Genomic DNA, 16,783 nt, shown 5'->3' with positions numbered 1-16,783 from the left:
AATGTATGAGTTTTGTTGCTGGGATATATATGAACTTTGACATCTGCTGCACTTTTAATTAAGCCAACGAACAGCAGTAGCACAAAACATGCACCTGCTTTTGTACATGGTGAGCTAGGTATAGATTAAAGGCTCACTTTTTGACTGAAAAGCATGCGACATGTGTTGAATGTAATTAATTTAAGAAGAAAGATGAGAATTAGTAGCCAACTTGTATTTCCACGCACCACATATGTTGACAATGTTGATTCACCTAGGCATAGCAGCATAATGCCAGCATTCTAGCTACTATTGTTGACTAACGTATATCAATATACTCAACTGGTTGCAAGTCATTCTGCACTGATCAACCCTTTTCCACATAATGTTCCATACCTCTGAATACAAAAATGTGAGGTGCTTGGAATTAAGTAACAGCATTAGTTCTGCAAACTAAATAGATGGATGACATGTCTTGTATCAGTCTCAATCCACTACACTAATCCAAGTGTTTAATGGATGTGAGTTGTTGACTCCACTAGCCCACCCGACTTCAAGATTTCAGCTTCGCATTCAACTCATTGGCAATAGCTAATTTGGCCGATGGAAGTGCCACATTATTAATTTAAAGTAATCTGCATGCATCTCGGTGTTGAAGAGATGACACTGAGGACATAACGCAAGGTTCTAGCTCAATAGAAATGCTGCTATAATTTGCATTCCCAATATATGACCTAGATATTAGGACCAATGCCTAGGTCAAACATAGCACCTTTCTATAGTGAAATTTTTAGTTGGGCGAGATCCACAGCCAAGCTAGTGGACCAGTCCAACAATGAATCAACACTCACAAACTAAACGCATGAATATTATTCCGATTTTCCTCCTATCTCTTTTTTGTCCATATTTGTGCGTGTTGGTTTGTTGCTGGACTCGTCCACCGTTGAGTTGATGGACGTAGTCCAATCAATTATCTCTCATTTTCACAACATTATTAGCTGATGGGAGGCAAAATGGATTGTCCTCCAGCGTGGAGTCACCCAATTCGGACCGAGCATACCTTAGAGAGCCGAGCAGGCCAGACCTCAATCCTACCAAGAGTCAGGCTGACCTCGGACCCTGTCGATGGCCGAGCCGACCTCCACCAGAGGCCAGGCCGACCTCGAACCCCGCTGAAGGCCGAGCTGACCTCGGCCCTGTCAACGTTGATCCCGTCGAAGGTCCCGCGGATCCCATGCCCAGGCGGCCGAGCGGCCAGATCATACTGCATGGCAGACTTAGAAGCTCCTTCAACAGATATTCCTAGATCGTGGTGTTAAAGGCCGGTCATTATGACAGCCGTTTCGGAGGGTAGGGCATTGATGACTGGCCTCGGAGTGAGTGCGCACACAATGCATTAAAGAGATTCCTCGACCACTTCCACTTAGAATGATGTGGTGGACTCTCAAAACAAATCCAGAAAAATATCTTCCGAATTCTCCGCTTGTGGGATTAATCTCCGTACTGTATGCCGCCTCCAATTGATGACCAACTGATCACGAATCGATCCGAAATTTTAGGTAACGAAAAGGCATTCGGTAAGCCATTATAAGCTATTACAAGTACTCTTAAGTTATAAGAGACCATCTAAGGCATTCATAAACCTCTCCAAAAATCTGGCTAACTTAGCCATCGGAGGGCCTTTGCCGGAATCCCTGGTTGATCCCGTCGAAGGTCCCGCGGATCCCATGCCCAGGCGGCCAAGCGGCCAGATCATACCGCATGGCAGACTTAGAAGCTCCTTCAATAGATATTCCTAGATCGTGGTGTTAAAGGCCGGTCATTATGACAGCCGTCTCGGAGGGTAGGGCATTAATGACTAGCCTCGGAGTGAGTGCGACATAATGCATTAAAGAGGTTCCTCGACCACTTCCGCTTAGAATGACGTGATGGACCCTCAAAACAAATTCAGAAAGATATCTTCCGAATTCTCCGCCCGCGAGATTGATCTCCATGCTGTATGCCGCCTCCAATTGAAGACCAACTGATCACGAATCGATCCGAAATTTCAGATAACGAAAAGGCCTTTCAGTAAGCCATTATAAGCTATTACAAGTACTCTTAAGTCATAAGAGACCATCTAAGACATTCAGAAACCTCTTCAAAAATCTGGCTAACTTAGCCATCGGAGGGTCTTCGTCGGAATTTCCGGCCAAGGCTTTGTGCATGTACCTCGGAGTACAGAAAATGGCCCTCTTTCTCCGTCCCGACTGGCGTCTTCTCAGCTTCTTCCAGCATGGTCACCCTCAGGCCAAATTTCAACCACAACATTAACTTAACATAGCAAACAAATAGTGTTCCCAGCAGGCTATCTTAATTCTATTTTTCTCCTATCAACCTAACTTATACTTGTGCAATAGGACAAATGTAACTCGTGCGGATGGACTGACACCGATCTAACCATTGGAGAACTAAGCAAAAATCAATATTAATTGTCATGAGGTTGAAAGATTTATGTTTCAAAAATTTACTACAAAGAAATCATCCAAAAAGCTTTTTCAAAGCAAAAGCTTTCCCCACTGCCAAAAAGAAAGTGAGAAAGAAAGAAAGAAAAAGTAAAGCTTCGCACACAATAAATACCTGCCAATTACTAATAACTCTTGTACCATATGCACGAACAGAGAAGGATAGTAGGGGTTGCAATGAAGAGTCCCAAGCCAGAAAAAGAAATTCATCATAAATGACATAATTAAGTCATAAACAGGCAAATTGAAAGAGAGGTAAGGAGATGCAATATTGCAAATTAACTTCACGCGCTTCTATGCATCTCTTTTGGTCAATTAAAACATATTATATCCGTAAAAACCGGGGAAAAAAATTTGAAAGGTAGTTAAAGTGGGGTCCTCCAAGTCTGTTGACTCCTATAGCTAATGGATGGTACAAACTTGTTACTTGGAGAGAATGTAGCTCCGTTGGATTCCAAAATAATAATTTGTAGATACGTCTCTCCCTTTTTTTTTTTTTTTTTTTGGTACATTCAAAAGAAAAACTCATGTTCGAAGTTCTTACAAAATTAGATCTATAAGCATCTGCCATTAAAGAGAGCTCGCTTGCCTCTCGTATTCGGCCATGTTTGTGCATGAAAAGTTCGCAGGTAATGTTTATTGGAGTGTTTATACACACTACCAGCCAAAACATCCAAAACTGGGAGATTGGGTTTGTGAGCTTAAGAGACTTCTAGTAAGCTGAGATGACAGCAGAAGAAGTATGAGATGGTAGCTCAGTGGTAAGGGGACAATAATTCTGTCTAAGTTGTCTTTGTTCAAAATGCGCGGGCGTCGATTAAATTTGGGGACCAGATGCTCCACGTCCGGATGGCTTGCTGGCGATTATGCTTTTCTTCTACTTGTACCAAGATGGCGCTGAGGTGACGTACCTACACGTGAGGCAGTGAGCCCACGGGTCGAAAAAGGCACGCAAAAATCTACGACCTGTATCGAACATTCCCTGTTAAAAGGGAGACTCAGTGGAGACTGCTACGCGGGTGGGCTGGTCTCTCCTCCTCCCCTCCTATTATTTATCAATAAAAAAAAAAAAAAAAAAAAAAAAAAAAAAAAAAAGGGGAGAAAGAGCATGAGATTAGTTTGATTGTTCAAATGACATTTTTCACAATTGTCAACAAGAAACAACATAATACTGAAAAAATGCACAACATTCTCAGCGCCAGCCTCTAAATCCGTACCTTACATCAGGCTTCTTGCCTTCCCTAGATACCCTCGCTAGTCCACCAACTATTTAATAATAATAATAGTAAATACTCTTGTGCTTCGATTCTCTTCAAATCTGGTCAACTTTTCTCCAATGCTCTATCAAATCACACATGCATACGTCATTTTATCTTTGTTTATAGCCCAAGACAAGTACCTTCTGAATCAAAATCTCCACTTAGAAGTCTCCAATCTGGGTTGTTCTTTCGGTGCATCGAGCAATGAAGACAAGGCAATAGCTAGGTGCTAAGGAACGCAAGGTCCATTGGGAAGAGGAACCAAGTTGTGAACTGCCCTTTTTATCAAAGACCAGCTGAAAAAGATGCACCAATCCCTTGCTCAAAAGGAAGAAGATATCCAAGAGACCAAGTTAACGTGACATCCCATGAGAGGAGAAACTTGTCCTTTCTCTACCTAGCCCTATTCTGGCATCATACGTGACTAGACGTTTAGATGCACATACTGCTAGCCAGCCACCTTCGAGTTTTAGGCTTCAAACCCTAAGCCTTACCTGGTTCATGTAAGATTCCACTAGGGTCTCCACTCTTCTTCTGTTGATTTTGGGAGTTTGCACCCTATGATCCTAACTATATTTATCTTCTTCTTGCTTGCGAATTTGATGCATGACAGAAGCTCTATAGGCATCAAGCTCGGATGTCTATGTTGGAGATTTGGTGCATGGTGTAACTCTCGGATATCTATGCTTAAGGCACTATATATCTAAATGACAAAGGTGCCTTCATTATATTTACTTCAACCATTCAAGGATACAACCGTAGCTTAGCCCAGAGGGAGGTCAATGGTCCTGGGCGCTTTGACATGTACGTGTCCATATTGTAGGAACTAGTGACATATAGATAGGCATGCATGGACTAGAGAAAGGCCAATAGTGATGACATGTGCTTCCAATGAAAGACCAAGGAAATGATGAATGAGACTATGCAAGGAGGCATTAGAGGCTGGGAAAGTTGCCAAGTGATCTAGTTATCTGGACCTAAACGGGGTTGGCTTTTAGTTAGGAGATGTTTCGAATATGAGATTATGGATAGATAGCTCATCCATTTTAACCACACGAATTGCTCCATCTTGATGGCCAAGGTGGTGTGGAATTAATAGAACATTTTATGATAAATATTCAACTTTTACTAGCCTCGTAAAGGTATATAGTTGCATTATTGTAATGTTGTAAGATGTTTCTTGACATAGTTGCTGCATTTCTCCTCCATTAGTCAGGCGCTCAAAATGCAGTGTTGCCTTCAAAAGAACAGTCATTGTGGGCTGTAATTAGTTATTAGAGATCACTGTAGACTGTAGTGCAATTTACTTGGTGTCCCCTTTGGAATATAAATGGGCAAACAGATAGGCTGTGTATTATTTTGAACCTTCAACTCAAATATTTTTTTATTTTATTTTGCTAGAGATCTTGAGCATGCCATGGTGAATGTCAAAATTATTATGCTTTTATGATTGCTTTTTCTCTCGGGAAGAGAGTCCATTCATTCCTGGGTCCCAATGGACGGGGCACCTCGGTGAGCAGGATGTAGGTCAAATTACATCTACGTCCTCAAATTTGGAGAGTTGTTTTTTCTTAACGCAAAATATAAAAATTCACCTACAGACATGAAATTTATCACAAATTATCGTTATTTAACTAGTTCGAGTTCAACTACATCGACAAAAATACCAATATATCGTCACTGGAATAGAATATTTGCTTTCAACAAAATCACTAAAACATTATTTTTTTTATTTCACTCACTGGAGTGCAAATGGCTGGCCCAATTAGTTTGGCTCCAAGGAATACCCTGTGCATCTTAGAAACAAGTTAATTTATTACCGGGACAAGAATGTACCAATGCATTAACAAACTATTTTTATAATAACAAGACCGTATCAAGAGCGTTTCAGGGCAAGAGCAGACTAATGAGCCATTTATTCTGCTTCCATTTCAAAATAGATGTATTCGTACTAAATATATATGCTTTGTTTGTCCTAACTCCTATCATTGCAAGCAAATAAAATTATAATAAAACTAAAAAAATAAAATTATGATATTTGGTGGGATCAAATAATTTTTAAGTCCGATTAATAATAAATAAAAGTTCATATCATATATATTAGATTAGTTTATCCGACAACTTATAGTTAAGCTTAATATTGCAATGTCAATCATGATTAAAAAAAAAATTTATTACCCAACAAGAGGCTTTATTGAAAAAGCAAAGATCGTATCTTTTATGTAAAAAAATGATTTATCTTCTTTTACGCGCATCTACTGTTGTATCATGCAATAGTTATTAAAGATATGCGCATATGGATTGAAAACTCTTTAAATTATTTGGATCTAAGTGAGCACCATGACAAAGTTGCCAAAGAAAATCAACTTTTTTTTTTTTTGTGCACGGATCCCTCATTGCAATCTCAATGTAAATTTCAAGCAGCATTTTTAATGAGAGAGAGAATCTAAGGATGCGCTGGCTGGGTTGGACTTTGGTGGAATGATGCAGGCCATCATCACCTTATAATTTACTTCCCAACTGAAACGGTAGACAGGAAGGCGTGTGAGAGGCTGCGTGTCATTCCCCCTCTTCAATGACTTTCCCACCAACCAAGCACTCCACAGAACAGGTGTGATATCTCCCGAATTCCTCCTCCTCTTCTCCTCTCTTCTCTCTCTCTCTATCTAACCAGTTATAAACGCAAGAAGAAGGAAAAGTTTTTTATGGATAAAAAAGAAGGAAAAGTTAAAAAGAGTAAAAACAAAGTCGCAAATACAGTAACACCCCAATTCAATGCCCTTCTCAGAACAACATCAGCATGACAGTACTTCCTCCCCTTCTCATCCCCAACTTTTTATACACCACCCACTTTGCTCCTCCCCCTTTCTCCACACATCCCTTTTGTCCCTTGTCTTCTCCTCTTTCTCTCTCTCCCCCCCTTCCATCTGCCTTCCTCCCTCATGCATCCAAAAGCTAGTGAGACATCCAGAAAGAGACAAAGCTAGGAGAAAAAGCAAGAGATAGAGAGAGCGAAAGATGCCTCAGGCTCCTTCAACAAGGTGGTGCCCAACACCAGAGCAACTGATGATACTGGAAGAGATGTATAGGAGTGGAGTTCGGACTCCCAGTGCTTCTCAGATACAGCAGATAACAGCCCACCTCTCCTTCTACGGGAGGATTGAGGGAAAGAATGTGTTCTACTGGTTCCAGAACCACAAGGCCAGGGACCGGCAGAAGCTCCGAAGGAGACTTAGCAGGCACCAGCACCTTCTCTACTCCTGCTCCCACCCACACTCTCTCCACCGCTTAGAGGAAACCTTCCATCCTCCACCACTTCCTCCTCCTCTTCCATTCCGCCACCAGACCCTACCTAACCTCCTCCACCAGGTCCCCGTCACCTCTTCCCCTCTCTGCCATTGTTTCTCGGTAGGTACATTTTTCCTACTCTTAACCTCCATGATGCTAATGCTATCACTACCACTGACTCCAATAATTAGGCTTGTTCATATCTTTCTATATTTATTGTTAGTTTATATATGACTTCTTGGATATGGTTATGGTTAGTTTATATCTTTAGTCAGTCTGGCTCATTGTTTCATTTCATTTCATTAATTGTGGTTTTTTCTGTTGGACTCTTGGGTTTTCTTTATTTAGATACTGGAATATAGTACTCTTACTACATGGCTGGCTACTTTTAGCAAGATCTAAGAAGTAGAAGCAAAGCTAGTTTGTGGACTTCCGTTTGACAAGACAGGGTGATGGTTGTGCTAATTGTGATTCGTGTCTTAGCATTACCCTTTTCTTTCCGAGAAAGCTGTCTATCGTTTCCTTATCTAGCTCATGGACTTTCTGCCACCTTTGCTTGGGTGCAAGGCTTCATATCTCTTGTGGGTTTCGCTCACTATCATGTGCATATTCCATCTATTTGTTATTCGATTTTAAGGTTTCTGATACTACCATGTTGGGCGCTACTTCATGCCCAGCATTCCTCAGCAAACTTTCTCATATCGACAAGAAGTGGAGAACTTGGTTTACACAGTTCTTTTCGACAAAATGGAGTAAAGAATATATGTGCTAATTATGATTCATGTCTAACATTTCCTATCCCATGGATAGAGCTTCAGCAGTTAATATGGAGCTCAGAATCAAATAGTTCTTCTATCCAACATTTATATATATCCAACTAATATTAGTTGATAACTGAAATAGATGTCAAGAGTATCGGCATAACTTAACTATTTTATGCATGTTAATGTAGGCACTTTTGAACATCAATACTATATTAATGGTGGGAGCGGCCCCAGTCGCTTCAGAGAAGCAAATCTAGATAGAATCGATCATATCTCTTCTAACTTAGATCAGCTAGTCACTGTTCTTGTTGGTGTTGTGGTATAGGGAGGAGGATCCCGGGAGGCAAACGAAGGACTAAATTTGCTCTGCAAACTGGAGACCGGCGGAGGAGTAGAAACCCCAGCGAGGGCAAGTAACATGGGGTATGGGTATGAGCGGATGGTGAAGATGGATGGGGGCTCGGCGATTCCACAGTGCTGCCCTCGGCCTCTCAAGACTCTGGATCTCTTCCCCACCAAGAGCACTGGGCTCAAGGATGAGCGCAGTACCAGCAAGTCTTCCTCATGCTCTACGTCCACCAACTTGTCTCCATAGCTGATGGCCTCTCTAACGGGCTAGGTGTCTATCCACCTAAATATACATGGGCCTATCTATTATGTATCTCTCTAGATCTTTTCCTGTAGCTTCTTCTCTTCTGCTGGTGATGCTAAGAGTGTTGTATGGTCTAGTAGAGAAGCTACTTGTGTAACTCAGTACGTTAATCTGCATGCACTGTTACCCTTTTGTTTTGTTTCCAAATTGGAGTCCATGGCACTATTCGTTGGGGTGTCTGTTTCTTTCCACTCCTTTTCTTTTGATTTGGATTTTCTGTTCTCATCTCTGTCTGTTGTTTCCAAAAGCTGCCAAGCCCTACATCAGTACTTGGAAGACTTGTTAATATCAGCCTTTAATGGTTTTAAGACCAGTCAATCAGACCTCGACCCTGTCTCTCTCTCTCTCTCCTACCTCTCTCTCTCTCTCTCTCTCTCTCCTACCTCTCTCTCTAGACGTAAGGAAGAGAAACACTCTCCTACCTCTCTCTCTAGACGTAAGGAAGAGAAACAATGCAAAGAGAGGAGAGAGAGAGAGAGAGAGAGAGAGAGAGGTAGGATCTGAGGCTAAGTTGTGTAGTAGACAAGACGGGTTCTTGGGAGTTGGTGTCATTGGCTGCCATTTTTCTCTTCGGGATTTCGTAATGGCAGCCTTAATTTTTCTACTACCGAACAAAAGGTAAACGGAAAGAGTTGGGGGAAAAAAAGGTGCTCAACAGGCTGAGATCCGATGATAATAGGGTTAGAAAATTTCGCGCATTTCTCACCGAACTTATAAAAACAAAAAGCCTCAAATGAAAAAAAAAGGGTTTTATCTTTTTCCTCTTGATCCATCATTGGCTGCTTACTCGCTTCTAAATCTTTCATAAACCGTAGGTTTATTTGAAATCATGTTCCTCTTTTTCTCTCTTTTTTTTTTCTCTTTCTTTTAAAATGAGATTAAATTGAGAATCACATATATTTAAAAATTGACAAGTAGTAATGATTTTTACATGTATATATATTTTTTTAAAAAATATATGAATCTATATGTTTATATTTTTAGCCCCACACCATAACTATGTACTTGGTAGATGTTGGATATTTATCCAACACAAAGTAATCTAAATAACATATTATGGCTAGTTTTTTTCTGATATAATTTTGGATCATTACAAATAGTATTAGAGCAAATTCGATCTACGGTCCATGTAGACGAAGGAACACTACAGATCGACACATTTAGATCGACACATTTAGATCGACACATTTAGATCGACTATAGATTGATCGTGATATTAATTTATGATTAGATTTGTAGTACTTGTGAATGAATTTAAATCCTTGGAGCGCAATAAAGATGCTAGAGCTTAGAAAAATATGCAATTAACGATCGATATAATCGTGAGTTTAGTTCTATATCAGCTATTCGTTGAGTAGATCTTGGATGCATATATATACCGAAAAATTCTAATAACACCTTCTGACTAGATTTTTTTGGATAAAATTATAAGTTGTTAAAAAAAAAAAAAAAAAAAGTAAAAATTCAACATAGATGTCCCTCTAATGAGAATGGCATCTTTTTGGCTGCATTTCCATCCATGCCCTTTGCACCATAAAGTCAATGATATTTTGTCTGTTCACGAGGAATCGTGCATTGGAATTCATTTATTTAAAATATATAGTGATTCAGAGAAAAATTTAATATTGTATATATTATAATAAAAAAATTATGCATAATTCTAAGTTGTGATACTGTATATATATATATATATATATATATATATATATATATATATATATATATATATATATATATATATATATATATGATTATAAAAAATAAAAAAAGGACGGAGTGAGTCGTTTTTTTAGGAACGTCGGATCCTGAAGTATCGTTGTCATGGGGGTAGTGTCATAAGATGTTCCCCCGGATATCGTCCTCTTCGCAGTCTCCTTCGGCAAAAACTACCACAAGCTTCGTCACCACCCATGCCCCCCTTTTACTGTAGTTATCCTCATCCTCAGCGGCGGCGATGGCATCCTTTGTCTCCCTGTCACCCTCATAAATTGCTGACAGTTATTTTTTATTTTTTCACTGCGAGCTTATTGCATGCATATCATATAAAAAGTATTTATGTTGTACCATCGGAGTAGATAAAGGGGTAAAAAAATATTCACCCGATTGTACAAAGGATGAGAGCGAAAATGCACTATAAAAAAATGCCACTCATATGAGGAATCCAGGAGGGACATCTTCATTATATTTTTATATAATTTTATCTTTTTATGTAATTTTTATTTCCTTTTCTTTAAAATAATTTTCATATACATTCAAGTCCCATCTTTTTACCAAGTCATCATGGGTGTAATAACTAATGAGTTGGATAAACCATGCACAATTGTCCCTTCCTAATTAGGTAGATTCATGTGTTCCCCTTGCCAAGTGGGAAAAATGTGAACTTATCAGTGCAACATGTCTATTTTATAAGCTAGCAGGACACCTATATTTTCCTATGAAAAAAAGGGTTGCTTCAATTAAACAATCAAAACTATCATGTTGCTGATTCGGTAGAAGTAGCAGTATGGTACGAAAGTATACATCTATTGTTAAATCTCTATAAGCCAACTCCATAAACCAATCATCTCCTCTCATCTATTTTAGCCTTTTTATCACGTACGGCTCGCCAAACTTAGGCATAAGTGCAACTACGAAGGCCTATGTAGATGTGTATTTAGTTTCACATTAATTATTCATTAGAGAGATCTTGGATATTTATATAAAATTAAGAAACCTCAAAAGTACCTTTTAACTAACTTTTTTAGGTAAAATTCTGAATCATGATAAATGGTATCAGAGGAGACGCGACACATGACCCATGTGGACTAGAGGACAATATTGCAGCACGTATTTATTGAGGCTAACCATGGCCGATCATGGTGTTTGTGATTAGATTTGAAGGGATTTGGATCTTTAGCTAGACAAGGACGTTAAAGCTTAAATAGGAGAAGTATACGAGGACCTGTACGGGCGTGTACTTCGTCTCATATCAATTATTCACCGAAAAGATCTTCGGTATTTATATAGAGCTAAAGAACCAAAAAAATATCTTTCGATTAGTCTTTTTGGATAAGGTCTGGATTGTAACAGGAACCTAATTAGTTGCTACATGCTTAGCAATTAGATTACCTCCGATGGTAAAACAAGGAAGAAAAGTCAAGTACAATAAGAGCCTAGTGATGTAGCAAGTAAAACCATGGGCCATATATGGGTCTTTATTCGGGTCTGAGGAGCATCTCTAAATTGATGAGAAGAAATCTTCATATCAGGAAATATTAATTTCCTTTACTATGAATTTATGATAATCTGACCCCTTAATTAGCATAATTCAATTCAATAAACGTTAGTCCATTTGCGGGGCTTTATTTTGGTGCGAGGAGAATTACTCTACATTGATGAGAGAGAAAATTTATGAAGGAAAATATTAAAATCCTTTATCATAATTAGCATAGCTCGTACCTGCTGGAGTGGTGAAAGATTCAAAGTACTTAAATTCTCCTAAAATCTAATAACAACTAAGAACCTACCGAGGTATGTCTCTCGCCCGTCGAACAAGGCTTAGTCCTTTTTTTGTTGTTAAAGGTGGCATGAAACAAGAAATTAAACCCTGCGGATTGAACTCAGTAAATATTACTGCTTTACATTAAACCCTCCATCCCAACATAGATCCGGTGCAGAGGGTAATAACTCAAAATGATTTCCTGAATCATACACCATTAATTATTAGAGCCATCTGGATTTCGATGGAATCGTTTCAGCTTGGAATAAAGGATACTAAATTCTATCCATATGTTTTTTTCTTTAATTTCTGCTCTTTCTAGCTTTATCTCAATAGATAACCTGCTTGTTGCCAGGCAAGGACATTCTTGGTCCTGAACTGATGCCATCCTTATATTATCCTAGTTCAAAAGCAAAAAAGAAATCTCACTGTCATGCTTCTGGACCATTAGGAGGAAGAGCACAAACTAATCTCACTGTATTTGGTTATCTCCTTTATTTTGGATTCATACTCTAAATCTTTATTGTGCACATATAGCAAAATTAACATAGGATAATCTCATGCTTGCTATTGATAACTCATTAAGCCTCGCATATATACCACTTTACTGCAACAATTCATGCAACTTGTTCTATTTAATAATGCATAAGGCCTGCATTAGAAAATAGGCTACTAAGCTTAAGGTAACTTGGATTCATGTTCACTGCCAAACACTCTCCTTGGATGCCTAATCCCAAATGGAGTAACCTCGGCCTCGCAAGTGTCGATCCCATGCCAGACTCGTCGAGGAAGGAACCTTCGAAAGTAGAACGAATTAGAGGACAGATTGGGTGCACCTGTTGCTAGCACCTGAGCTCGACCAGGTCTCCAGTCATCATCACCTCTGTTCTTCATATAGAGATAGCAAACCTGGGAATGGATGCACTTGCCAGTGATCTTGAACACATCAGTTGAGCATTCTCGAAATGGAATTCTTGGCACATCATCGAGCACGGTTGGGCCTAACTCATCGACCCATTTTGTGTGCTTGGTTCTGAGACGGCGTACCAATATGTCTGTCAAGTTCGAGTCGCCGAATCTTAAGCTTACTTGGTCTACTGTGCCTGCCCCTTTGGTGCATGTTGTTTCGATTAAGATCATGTAATTGCAACTATCCTGAAAAGACTGTAACAACTATCGATGACCATGGTTGGAACGATTTTTTCTATATTATTATTGTGCAAATTATATGAAAAGTTCTTGCACAAACATAGCGATAGTAAGTAACAACTGTTTTTTGATTTGCCACAGTTCCTGAAATTTAGTATGATATTCTAAGAATAATTTAATAATGTCATTTAGATTTAATGATATTATTCAAATCATAATGCCAGGAATAATAATATTACAACAAAAATCATATTATGGTCAGAATGCCAGCTATTTAGACAATCATCTCTTAAAAATTAAGCATCGGTATTATGTATAAATTAGTTCTAGTTAATCATATTCAGAATCATATCACACAAATAAGAGATATATTTTTAGGGCATTTCACATTGCTTTCATTTTACTGTTGTGAGCCATTATGTACCACAAAATTACCAATATGATTATCCACCATCCTCTTTTGGGTTTTTTCCTGGGAATAAGGTCATGTTTATTATTTTCAATTATAGGGCTTATATGCGTTTGCCGACTTTGGCATTGATATGAAGTCGGCACATAAGACCGACGTTTAGAAATAAATAAAGCCGGCGATGCGTGCAGAATTCTTTGGTAAAACCACCGGATTCTGTTTTTGCTGACTTTAGTGGGAAGAAACACTAGAAGCATACGCACCTTTGTGGAGTCGATCGGCATCGACCCCCCACTCCGCTTCTCCAAATCCGCCTCCGAAGCAGCGGCAGCGGCACTCAAGAAGAGAACGAGGAGGAGCAAGGGGAGTCCGCCGCCGTCTCCGCTGCCGCCACGGCCAGCGCCACAGTCGAACCCTAATCGTGCCACCCCCTTCCTCCTCTCCATCTCTTCCCCTACTCCTCTCTCGCTCGCCCTCCTCTTCTTATATTACGCCCTCGCCCCGTTCTCTCTTTCTCTCTCTCTCGCTCTCTCTCTCTCTCTGTGGTCCCTTCCTTCACGGCATCAAAAAGAGGTGATTCGATTCGATCTGGTAGATTTTTATCCACTCAGTTCTTGCTTTTCTTCTTGGATGTTTGCCTTTTCTTTAGAAAAATGTAATTTTTACGCTGATCAAATTACTTACTTGCTGGAAGGCTGATCCTTTATCTCAATCTGGTGTCTTGTTTACCCATTCTTTTGGTTATTTTAATTCATTGTATTATTATTTTTTATTATTAAATCTAAATTTAGGATAACCCGTGCTTCGGGTTTTGGGATCTCTTTTTGATGGGCATTTATTCTTATTAAGGAGTGGAACAAAGAGGCGGAATCCCTCATCTGATGTCTATAGAACAATTGCTTTTAAGTTAGTGTTGGTGGCGTTGCTTATGATTATCACCGATGTTGCAGTGAAATGTTCTCAGTAAACGAGTTTGTAGAAACGTATAAATAATTAAGTTAAGAAATATGAGAGCGGTTTTTCTGATCATGAAATCTAGCTGAAAATCCACTGTCTTTGAGTGATGTATTAATCAGGTGTTTGACTTCTATTAAGAACCTAGGAAGTTTAATAAGTTTTCCATAGGATTTGTAGGTCCGTTATCTGATTGGATGCAGTTGTTAGTGTCATTTGTTCATCATCTGAGGTCCTTTTTATGCTCTTTTATTATACACATAAAAAGGATGAAAATTTTGGGCGAGATCAGTTGTTTGTTATCCTAGTTTAGTTTCTATTAGTGGTGGATTTCATGATTAAGTTCACTTTAAGTGTTTTCCCCCAAACATATTGTTTTCTTTTTGTCATCTGTCTTATTTTGCTTTCTATAGGTGCGTATCTTCGCTTCCTAGTCCTTCCAGGTTTTGCATATTTTCGCTGCAAGGTATATTTTTTTCATTCAGGCTGAATTCTGAGCACGTTTTCTTTTTAGTAAACTGGTTGAATGTAGGTGATATATCATAAAACAAAGGATTGAGATGGTTTCACCGCCAATGAGGATTTATAAAAGCCCTCGTGCTGTATTTTCCCACAATTTGAAGAAGAGAATAAGGTTCTGGATTTTTACACATATTTTTCTATTTTAATGCATCATTGGTGGATTCCATGGCTTTCAGTTATATTTCAGGCTTGAGAATTTGTTTGTATGATCAATGGTTCTATTGTTTCTTAATGTTCAGAGTCACTATTGTGTGCAAAAACCAGAGCATCCAAGTAAAATTATCAGGAAATGACCATCCCATTCCAAGTCAGGATAACTTTTTATCTCACACCACTTGCCACATAAAAAGCAGTATTCCTTATTCTTGTCAAAAATTGCATGAACTTGGCAGCAATTTTGTGAAAAAATCATCTTCTTTCAATATAATTTTCTTGAGAGAAGAACTGTGATCATGAATCACCTGTTTGGTGTTCTGGAAACTACTTCTAGATATAACCATAAAAGGTTTGTCAGCATGAAAGAATTTACTGGTAGTCTTGTAGATGAACCTGGTGTCGTACTTTCTTTCACCATCTAGTGTTCTTACTCGGTAGTTTGCATATCAGAATCTTCCTTGTCGATTGCTCCTACTTCCTTAAGCTGTGCCGATGGCACAGATTGATATGGAGAACATAGGTAGCATGTACAATGGTGCATCAATATATGTAAAAAGCAGCCATAAAAAAGTATATGTGCGTTTCTCAGAGGTTTTTCCACATATTATTGGAAAGAGTTGTAGCCTCAGGAGTGGTTGGCGAATAACCTCAAATTAGGCATTTGACATTCTGGAAATTATGATAGCTGGTGAATTTTTGCAAGTCATGGTTTCGTGAATCTGAATTTGTCAACTGTATCTTCAATAATTCATGTTTGGATGGTAATGATAACAAAGTTACTTATTTTGATTTCATTCTTCCTGTGATGAGGGGGATTCCTTGCACCTTCAAAATTAGTTCTCTTTGTTAGTTGAAGTTTGAAAGTCAACAATCTGCTCTTCTCCTTGATTTTTAGCAATTTCATCTGTTGTTATGGATTTTATTTTCCTTCTGATAACCATGTTGTCTTTTAGTAGGCTTCATAGCATTACCGTCGGAGAGATGATATCTCCCACTTCTTTTGTATTTCTACCTTTATCATGCAACCATCGGATTTTCGTTATGTACTTTTTATAATTATTCTTCCTTGGTTTATTTGCCTGCAACCCCTCAAGAACACGTGAACCAATAAGACTTTATTTAATAAGATGGAAAAGTTGGAGACAATTTGTTAGCTATTATATTTTTCCATTAGAAGTAAACTCATTTGAGAGATGATCTATGATGATTGGTTGAACAGGGAAAAACCTAGTAATGTTTGCCAGGACAGGCTAGTCAAACTCTAGAACTTTTGGAATGCAAAACATATGTTCCAAAATAAGTTTGCCAGGACAGGCTAGTCAAACTCTAGAACTTTTGGAATGCGAAATATAGGTTCAAAAATATGTACTCCTGTGATAATATGTTACCACTCCCTCAATCTTCGTTTTCTCAAGAACTTCACTAGTTATAAAGTGGGACCTCTACGAGGGGTTTTAGTTTCAAATGGAGCTAAACCGCTAATGTAAATTTATAATATCAGCCATGGAACCAAAAAATTATGAGGTTTTTTCCGTTCCTTTGCTTCATAAGCTTTTCCATTATAAAATATTAAAGATTTATGAAGTACTGCATCATCTGCTAATATATGATTATCAGACAACAAAACGGAGCAGCACTGAGTACTAAAACGCTATAATCCTGCATCGAT

The 16,783-nt window shown here is 38.7% G+C and overlaps 1 protein-coding gene and 1 long non-coding RNA gene across 2 annotated transcripts; one reads left to right on the top strand and one right to left on the bottom strand.

Annotated features, from left to right (window-relative positions):
* The first annotated feature begins 6,591 nt into the window (after window positions 1–6,591).
* LOC103711150 (WUSCHEL-related homeobox 3A-like) lies at window positions 6,592–8,701 on the top strand. Its single transcript, XM_088702076.2, has 2 exons — window positions 6,592–7,117; window positions 8,138–8,701. The coding sequence occupies exons 1-2, from the start codon at window positions 6,761–6,763 to the stop codon at window positions 8,387–8,389; spliced, it is 609 nt and encodes a 202-aa protein (XP_088558202.1). The 5' UTR covers window positions 6,592–6,760; the 3' UTR covers window positions 8,390–8,701.
* Window positions 8,702–12,396: 3,695 nt separating this feature from the next.
* Window positions 12,397–13,886, bottom strand: LOC103710010 (uncharacterized). Its single transcript, XR_015967733.2, has 2 exons — window positions 13,746–13,886; window positions 12,397–13,088 (listed from the first exon to the last, which is right to left on the bottom strand). It is a non-coding gene; the product is annotated as an uncharacterized LOC103710010 (long non-coding RNA).
* Window positions 13,887–16,783: the final 2,897 nt, after the last annotated feature.

Source organism: Phoenix dactylifera, chromosome 8 (assembly GCF_051530095.1).
Source record: "Phoenix dactylifera cultivar Ajwa chromosome 8, Ajwa_hap1_PhDact_Kaust_v1.1, whole genome shotgun sequence".
Lineage (NCBI taxonomy): Eukaryota > Viridiplantae > Streptophyta > Magnoliopsida > Arecales > Arecaceae > Phoenix > Phoenix dactylifera.
The sequence above is the reverse complement of the archived record's forward strand: the minus strand, read 5'-3'. Positions and strand labels throughout refer to the sequence as shown.